This window comes from Caretta caretta, chromosome 9 (genome assembly GCF_965140235.1).
Source record: "Caretta caretta isolate rCarCar2 chromosome 9, rCarCar1.hap1, whole genome shotgun sequence".
In the NCBI taxonomy this organism is placed as follows: domain Eukaryota; kingdom Metazoa; phylum Chordata; order Testudines; family Cheloniidae; genus Caretta; species Caretta caretta.
The window spans coordinates 84,964,469-84,974,132 of NC_134214.1; the positions used below are offsets into that span (position 1 = coordinate 84,964,469).

The following is a 9,664-nucleotide window of genomic DNA, read 5'->3' on the forward strand; positions in this document are numbered from 1 at the left end:
AAGCAGCTATCAAAATCCCCCCTCATTCTTCTCTTCTGCAGACTAAACAACCCCAGTTCCCTCAGCCTCTCCTCATAAGTCATGTCTTCCAGTCCCCTAATCATTTTTGTTGCCCTCCGCTGGATGTTTTCCAATTTTTCCACATCCTTCTTGTAGTGTGGGGCCCAAAACTGGACACAGTACTCCAGATGAGGCCTCACCAATGTCGAATAGAGGGGAACGACCATGTCCCTCAATCTGCTGGCAATGCTCCAACGTATACATCCCAAAATGCCATTGGCTTTCTTGGCAACAAGGGCACACTGTTGACTCAAATCCAGCTTCTTGTCCACTGTAACCCCTAGGTCCCTTTCTGCAGAACTGCTGCCGAGCCATTCGGTCCCTAGTCTGTAGTGGTGCATGGGATTCTTCTGTCCTAAGTGCAGGACTCTGCACTTGTCCTTGTTGAACCTTATCAGATTTCTTTTGGCCCAATCCTCTAATTTGTCTAGGGCCCTCTCTATCCTATCCCTACCCTCCAGTGTATACCTCTCCTCCCTTCCATGCCCCAACCCCCTGCCCCAGCCCAGTGTCCCCTCCTGCACCCTAACTTCCTCCTGGAGCCTGCACCCTGAACCCCCTCCCACACCTCAACCCCCTGTCCCAGCCCAAAGTCCCCTCCTGCACCCTGAACCCCTCATTTCTGGGTCCACCCCAGAGCCCTCACCCCCGACGGATCCCTCACCCCTCCCGTGCCCCAACCCCAGCCCAGAGTCCCCTCTCTCATCCTAACTTCCTCCCGGAGCCTGCACCCTGAACCCCCTCCCACGCCCCATTAAATTATTATTAATTATTCATCTCCCCTCTTTCAGAAGCCGTTCCATACCCCTAATAATTTTTGTTGCCCTTTTCTGAACCTTTTCCCAATTCCAATATATCTTTTTTGAGATGGGGAGACCACATCTCCATACAGTATTCAAGATATGGGCGTACCATGGATTTATATAGAGGCAATATGATATTTTCGGTCTTATTTTCTAACCCTTTCTTAATGATTCCCAACATTCTGTTTGCTTTTTTGACTGCCACTGCACACTGAGTATATGTTTTCAGAGAACTATCCACACTGACTCCAAGATCTCTTTCTTGAGTGCTAACAGATAATTTAGACCCCATCATTTTTTATGTATAGTTGGGATTAGGTTTTCCAATGTGCATTACTTTGCATTTATCAACATTGAATTTCATCTGCCATTTTGATGCCCAGTCACCCAGTTTCGTGACATCCTTTCATAGCTCTTTGCAGTCTGCTTGGGACTTAACTATCTTGAATAGTTTAGTATCATCTGCAAATTTTGCCACCTCACTGTTTACCCCTTTTTCCAGAGCATTTATGAGTATGTTGAATAGGACTGGTCCCAGTACAGTCTCCTGGCGGACATCACTATTTACCTCTCTCCATTCTGAAAATTGACCGTTTATTCCTACCCTTTGTTTCCTATCTTTTAACCAGTTACCAGTCAATGAGAGGACCTTCCCTCTTATCCCATGACAGTTTACTTTAAGAGCCTTTGGTGAGGGAGTAAGAAGGGAGTAAGACGGTAGCAGGCACACAGAAGCTCCCAGGAAGACTGATATGGGTTTATTGTTATACAGTAACCAGATAAGAGCTTGAATCAGCAACCCTAATTTAATAGCTAGGGGTAAAATTTCAAAAGCACTTAAGTCCATCTGACTTTTGTCTACTGAAAATCACAAGGGTATAGGAACCTAAGTAACTTTTGAAAATAGCATCTAGATGACTTAGGAGCCTACATTTTGAAAATTTTACCCTCAATCTAAAAGAAAGGGAAGTGGGAGATCTCCAGACAAACATGACCTAATCTACTTAGCAACAAGCAAGTGAGACACACTAGACCAAGTTCAGCTTTGCTGTACACAGGACAAATGCCTGTTATCAGCAATGGGAGTGGAACATGGCAAGCTACACCTGGGGATTAAGGAAGCATTTGAGGGTGGGAAATCAAGTCAATGCTTAACAAGCTAAACTTGTCCTCCCCATTTTGGTTTTGTTAGGTCTGCAACACTAAAGTTCTGACAGATGAGCGGTGCAATTAGGCTCCAGGGAGAGAAAAAAGGCAAGAAAGCAGGCTCTGGAAAGTTTCCTCCTCTTACCTCTTACTTGAAGGATGAACTTCATGCATGATACAATGCAGACGCTGGCTACAGTACACTGACAGAAGTAAGCTATGCAAGCCTGACTAAGCCATTTGGCTAACAGTGGGAAAGGGAAGCTTTGGCTGTCTCTCTTAATTTGCCAAAGCATATCATAAAGGGAAGCAGTTTGGCTTTTCTCCCTCAAGAGGGGGAAGTGGTCTCTACTGGACTGAAAATGAGCCTGGAACGTAAAACCTATGGGGGATACAGGTAGGGAAGGGATCCACCTGCTTGGATACCTTTAGATGTTAACTACTCATACTAAATAAATTCCTGAGGTAAAATCCTGGCCCATTGAAGCAAATGGCAAAATTCCCAGTGACTTCATTGGAGTCAGGATTTGACCTTGGGATTTACATTACTTGGGGAATTGACCTGGGTGTCAGAAAAGTCTCTCTCTGTGTCCTTTATCCCACTCTGCCTGTGGTGGGTAGGGACATCCTGACATCCTACGGCTAACCTTATACAACAGGGAGCAACACCTGCTTGTGCCACAGCTCAGATGCGTCCAGCATGCCCTCATCTGACAGGCAATTAAAGGCTATGTAGTCTGATGCTAGTCTCAACATCCAGTATTTAAATGGAAGTAATCTTCTGAAATCTAGATATCACCAGTTTCTCTCTCACTTTCTTGAGGCAGAATCAGGACTGAAATCCAGCAGTATAATTTCCTGATTGATATGGAAAGTTAGTAGTTACCCTGGGCATAAATTTTGTCACAGTTCTAATAACTGTCTCTTTGTGATGGAAATGGAAAAAAAAAAGATATGCAAGGCAGAGAGTCACTCTCTCCCCTAACCATTTTAAAAGGCGAAACAGCAACGCTGGAATAGAAGCTGAAACATGACTGGCATAGCTTTAAAAGAAAACCATCCTCACAAAAAAAAAGGCAACAATCATAGAGAAATGAAATGAGCCTCATTGAGAGCTCCTGAAATAATCTCTCATTATGAAAAGAAAAGGAGTACTTGTGGCACCTTAGAGACTAACAAATTTATTTGAGCATAAGCTTTCGTGAGCTACAGCTCACTTCATTGGATGCATGCAGTAGAAAATACAGTGGGGAGATTTTATATACACAGAGAACATGAAACAATGGGTGTTACCATACACACTGTAACGAGAGTGATCAGGTAAGGTGAGCTATTACTAGCAGGAGAGGAAAAAAACTTTTTGTACTGATAATCCACTCCCAGTGTCATTACACAAAGTAAAATTATTTCCCCCATGTTTATTCTCCCCCCCCCACTGTTCCTCACATGTTCTTGTCAAATGCTGGAAATGGCCGACCTTGATTATCATTACAAAAGGTTTTTTTTCTCTCACGAAAGCTTATGCTCAAATAAATTGGTTAGTCTCTAAGGTGCCACAAGTACTCTTTCTTTTTGTGAATACAGACTAACACAGCTGTTACTCTGAAACTTGCTGCTTAAGATGCACTAACTATCACCTAGGATGCTGTTACTACTGAGTCAAGCATATGAAGCAATGATTTTAATGGGGAAAATGTGGAAGTAAAGGCAACTGGAGTAGCCTTTGTCAGAGGCAGGTGGAAAGAGAGTACTGGCGGTAAGACTACTACAGCACTAATCCAGAGCTCTGAACGGCAGAGACCAGACTATTTAAATATAATTTCAGAATAAGTATTCATTACCCCCCCCTCCAAAAAATCATCATCACATAAGAGACAGTTAACGATGTTTGGAATGGAGAAGGCAAGAGAATGAATCTAGAGTTATTACAACAGAAAGGCCCGGGTCCTTCAGTTGTTGTACGTAATGTTATTGTAGCCATGTCAGTCCAGGATATTAGAGACACAAAGTGGGTGAGGCAATATCTTTCATTGGACCAACTTCTGTTAGTCTCTCTCTCACCAACAGAAGCTAAAAGATATTACCACACCCACCTTGTTTCTCTCAGATCCTTCAGTGACCTTTGAAAGTATGTAATCCTCTAATCATCCAAAAAATATTGACCGCTTGCCCATGATTGCTATCAAGATTAATTTAACTCTAGTTTTATGAAGCTCTGCAGAAGATCATCAGAAACCTTAGGAAAAATCAAGAAAGGGTTAGTACTCCAGGGAGTGTCGATCTCAAAGATGGGCGTCTGCAGAGGAGTTCTGCGGGTCAGCTTCAGCACTGTGACAGTTAAGAGATCAACAGGACTGAAGTCGAAGGTAAGCTCTTATGGGACTTCAGCTACTGTAGCCTCCCAGGAACATAACCTCTCGGCTAGCCTCGAGTTTCAGTTCACTGTAACTCAAAAAAGCAGTCTGGTTTACCTGTAGGAGGACAACAAAAGAGAGTTCCTTCTTAACCCCAGGGTGGAGTCGGGGGCAGGAGGGCAAATAGCAGGGAAGGTACTCAGAGTAGCAGCCGTGTTAGTCCGTATTCGCAAAAAGAACAGGAGTACTTGTGGCACCTTAGCAACGAACAAATTTATTTGAGCATAAGCTTTTGTGAGCTACAGCTCACTTCATGTGTTTTTAGGGACGGTACTGGGAACAAATTGAGATTACGTAGAAATAATCTCTGCATTAACCAGTTCATTAGCAGTGGATATAATGCAAGATGTGTTGTAGTGCAAGACAGCCATCTTGAAGGGGTTGAAGCTGTGGTCGAGGTAACCCCCAAAAGACTTGAACTAGCAAGTGAGGAGAAGACTCCAGTAAACAGGAGTTATGAGGAACCACGAAGACTTCCTTTTACTTTCACTGTAGAATTAGACAATAGAAAAATCTTCATTTCCTGATCATCACCTGGAAAAGTGATTGTACCAATTACAGAGCCAGAAACTTGGGAACAAGAACAAGAAAGAAGAGACCAAGAGAGACTAGAAAGGAATATATGGGAAGGAAAGGTTAAGCAAGCTGGGAAACAAAGAGGAAAATGACCAGTTGAAAATAAAATACACCAGCCAATTTTTGTTCCGAGCTCATTGTTGTCATTCTGTCAGCCATCTGGGAGGTCTGGACTAAAAATATCTCAGGGATGCAGTAATACTTACTGTTCTCTATAAGAATCTATTAGATCTCTCTAAAAGCATAAAAGATTATTACAAAAACATGGACCAAGAAAGGCTTTCATCTAAATAAAGGCACCTCTAAATACAGTCTACTTCAAAAGCACACACAAATTAAAGGGCAGAGACCTAAATCATTCCTACATTCTGTGAAGTACCTCAAGCACTTTGGGCACCAGATAAATATTAATTATACCTGATTTTTTCCTTCTGTGAGTTTTCATATATTGAGATGGGAATCCTGTGCCCTTCAAATGTGAAAGGCTGAAATTTACAGGAGTCCCATTTAAACTCCAGCTGTGGGTGACCCAGCATAATCTTATTCATCACTTACAAAAGGCCTGATAATTGGTCAGAAACCAAGGTTTGGAAAAAATTGCTTTAAAAAGAACTTGCACCTGACTGAGTAAAAAAGCTGTTGGATGTTTTGTTTTCATTATGGAAAAAAAAGACCATTAATAAAAAAGGCATTGGCTAAACGTTACACATAAATTAAGGAGCTGTTAGGTGCCAAGCTTTTCTAAATACATATAGAAATACCGTATTATTGCAAAATGCCATTCCCTTCAAGGGCACGAAATAGATACTTCAAGACATAATGATATTAGATAGGTTTCAGAGTAACAGCCGTGTTAGTCTGTATTCGCAAAAAGAAAAGGAGTACTTGTGGCACCTTAGAGACTAACCAATTTATTTGAGCATAAGCTTTCGTGAGCTACAGCTCACTTCATCGGATGCATACTGTGGAAACTGCAGAAGACATTATATACACAGAGACCATGAAACAATACCTCCTCCCACCCCACTCTCCTGCTGGTAATAGCTTATCTAAAGTGATCACTCTCCTTACAATGTGTATGATAATCAAGGTGGGCCATTTCCAGCACAAATCCAGGTTCTCTCACCCCCCCACCCTTTTTCCAAAAACCACACACACAAACTCACTCTCCTGCTGGTAATAGCCCATTCAAAGTGACCACTCTCCTTATAATGTGTATGAAAATCAAGGTGGGCCATTCCAGCACAAATGCCACACTATCAGAGGCTCGTTCACCTGCACATCCGCCACTTCAATCTCTCTGGTCATGCAATTACAGACCTGAAGGTCGCTATCTTAAAACAAAAAAACTTCAAATCCAGACTCCAGCGAGAAACTGCTGAATTGGAATTCATTTGCAAATTGGATACTATTAATTTAGGCTTAAATAGAGACTGGGAGTAGCTAAGTCATTATGCAAGGTAGCCTATTTCCCCTTGTTTTTTCCTACCCTCCTCCCCCGCCCCCCCCAACGTTTGTATCTGCAGTTTCCACAGTATATATAATGTCTTCTCCAGTTTCCACAGTATGCATCCGATGAAGTGAGCTGTAGCTCATGAAAGCTTATGCTCAAATAAATTGGTTAGTCTCTAAGGTGCCACAAGTACTCCTTTTCTTTTAATGATATTAGATAGCTTTCCTCCAGTAAAAGATTTTACTTTGCAACATACTCAATGCACGGAGGAGTATGGCTATATTATTTCATTGCTTAAATATTTATGCAGCCCTTGCAGAATTTCCACTTTTCATTACATTAACACTGTTGACTGATGGATTATGCCACTATGTTACTCTCTTCCACCAAGAATCATTACCATTTTATGGGAAGCTAGTGCAAAAGTTATTAAATGGTGTGACACACAGCTCACACACTATATCAGTGTTATGGGATCTTCACCAGCTATCAATTAGTTTTCGGGTGCAGTTCAAAGTATTGGTATTAGTCGACAACGCTGGAAACAGTTCAGTCCCACTCCTTAAAAGACAGACTCTCTGCCCTAGCAATTACTGTAATAAGAACAGATGCTTGAGTCCCCTTGGTGTTATCTGGAATTTGCTTGATCTGTCAGAGCCTGGATTTGTTAACCTGCACATCTGGGTGGGGCAATTGTATACAGGGCCATGAATGTAGGGCTGTGGCTTGGTGTGCAGGAGGGGGTGTGGTGTGCAGGAGGGGGCTCAGGGCAAAGGGCTGGGGTGCAGGAGGGGGCACAAGGCAGGGGTGTGGGGTACAGAAGGGATTCGGGGTGCAGGCTCCGTCCAAGCGGCACTTACCTCGAGCAGCTCCGGAATGACAGCAACACACAGCGGGGCTAAGGCAGGGTCCCTGTCTGCCCTGGCCCCGCACCACTCTCAGAAGTGGCCAGCATGTCCGGCAGTGGCTCCTAGGGGTAGGGTGGGGCAGGGCAGGTGGCTCCGCCGCACGCTGCCCTCACCTACGAGTACACCCCCAAAGCTCCCATTGGCTGCCGTTGGCTGTTCCTGGCCAATGGGAGCTGCAGAGGGCAGCTGTCTGCAGGTGAGGGCAGCACACAGAGCCCTCTGCGCCCCCCCATCCTCACCCCCACCCAAGGGATGCAGGGATATGATGATGACGGCTTCTGGGAACAGCGTGGGGCCAGGTCAGGCAGGGAGTCTGCCTAAACCCCGCTGCACCACAGGGCTGGCAATCCCACTGGCCGGATTGAAATCCCCGACAGGCCAGATCCAGCCTGTGGGCTGTAGTTTGCCCTCCCCGGATATAACAGCTTATTAAACATTAGAGATCTTGAATTCCTGATATTTGTATCATTTTATCTTGTACTGGGTGGTGAAAAAAATTGATGAACATGCATATCTAAAGCCTAAAACCAAGGGAAATATCTGCATAATATTGAAAAAAAATCCAGTGAAAATAGTACACACACACACTCCCCTGCTGTGTTTGCAACCCTAACACTACAGCCCTGGACTGGTGTATCAGAGCCAGGAAATGAAATTGACTACTTTCTTTTCATTTTCACAGCATGAACAAATACAAGATGCAAACAAGGGATCTGCTCCTACAATAACTTGCAATATGTAAAGTATGGGAATAAAGAACCCCACTGAAGTCAACACAACTGTCCCGAGTGTATACTGTTAAGCAGGCAGATTAAATCTTTCCTTCATCAGGGCCGAAGGCAACACAAGGGCAATAAATTGTTCAGATTATTTCAAAAACTTTCAATTAATACCTAATATATTCAAGATGTTTCTAATGACATAGTGAGAGATTTTTAAACATGGGATTTGGCTGCAGCAGCATCCTATCAGCCTCCCACATGACACCCCACACCCCATTCACATCCTAACAGGTGGCTTTTGGCAAGGCACCTCTTGCTAGCGTCTCTCCACGCATGAGGTGAGTGAGCTGAGAGAAGGGGGGTCGATTCCAACTTCCCAGCGCGGACAGAGGTGACCCATAACTCTTACCTGCAACATCGTGACCACGTGGCAGGGGTTCAGCAGATAGATGACCGTCCTGGTGGCGAACTTGAACCCCACCTCCAGGCCGAAGGTGAGACAGAGGGCCACCAACAGCAGGTTCTTGCCCAGGCTCTCCTGCTTGGCCTGGGGTTGCTGGGCCGGATGGTTTCCCTCCTCCCTGGAGGGCAGCTGCCGCCTGATCTTCCGCAGGGACACCAGGATCTCCAGGACGCCCACGGTGAGGAAGACCAGGCTCTCCAGCAGGCGCTGCTGCGGGGTGAGGAAGGCGGCGCACTCGGGCCCCCCGTTGCCCGCGAAGCCGGGGTCCACCCCGCCGTAGAGCCAGTCCAGGAGGTTGCTGAGGCTGTAGCGGGCCATGGCGCGGTGCTGCCTCTCCTGCTCGCCCTCGCTGTGCCGGAGCAAGTCGGACCAGGGCGGGACCCCAGCCAGGATGCGGGCTGGCTGGCGGAGCATGAAAAGCGGGGACCCCCGGCAGGAGCTAGCCGCACCCAGCCGGGCAGCCCCGAGCCCTGCTCCCTCGGCGGCGCGTCTGCGGAGAGAGGGAACCACTCAGCGCGGGAGGGGAACCGGCGGCCCCGCCCCCGGGCCCCGCCCCCTTCCTCCCGTTGGTGTCCGCCCCGCGCGCCCCCTGCCGCCGCCCCGGGCCCCGCGCGCCGAGGGGTCGGATCCCTCAGCGCGCCGGGAGCGGGCAGGCCTAGCGCCCCTGGCTACGGGGCCAGCGGCGGCAGGGGGCGGCGGCAGCAGCTGCCCAGGCAGCAGGGGGCGCCCGCCCTTGCCGCGTCCCGGTTGTGGCGCGGGCGGCTCTCCTAGTCCCTGCCCGGCGCAGCAACATCACCCCAGCGCCGCGCCTGACTCACACCGAGACAGGGATGAACCGGCCCCGATTGGCTGCGCCGGGCCGCCCGCTCCCCGCTTCCTCCGCCCTCTTGCTGTGGCCTTCTCCACCCGCCCCTGCCGCCCTCATCCACTCAGCCCTACTGCCTCTTCCCCCTTCTCCTCCTGCCCCCCCCTTCCTCGTCCACTCACCCCCCCTTGCCCGCCTTTACCTCCCCCTTTCACCCTCTGCACCTTCCTCCTCCCCTCACCACCTTTCCCCTGCGACCTCCTTCCTCCTCCCCTCACCCCCTGCAACCCCGTTCACCCCTGCTGCCTCTTCCC

General features: G+C 47.2%; 1 protein-coding gene across 1 annotated transcript in view; it reads right to left on the bottom strand.

Moving 5' to 3' along the window:
- Nucleotides 1-9,109, bottom strand: part of TMEM164 (transmembrane protein 164) — an 89,653-nt gene extending 80,544 nt beyond the window's left edge. The window contains exon 1 of the mRNA XM_048862719.2: nucleotides 8,492-9,109. Coding sequence (XP_048718676.1) covers nucleotides 8,492-8,959 — 468 coding nt within the window. The 5' untranslated portion in view covers nucleotides 8,960-9,109. The remainder of the gene's footprint in view (nucleotides 1-8,491) is intronic.
- Between the last annotated feature and the right edge of the window lie 555 nt (nucleotides 9,110-9,664).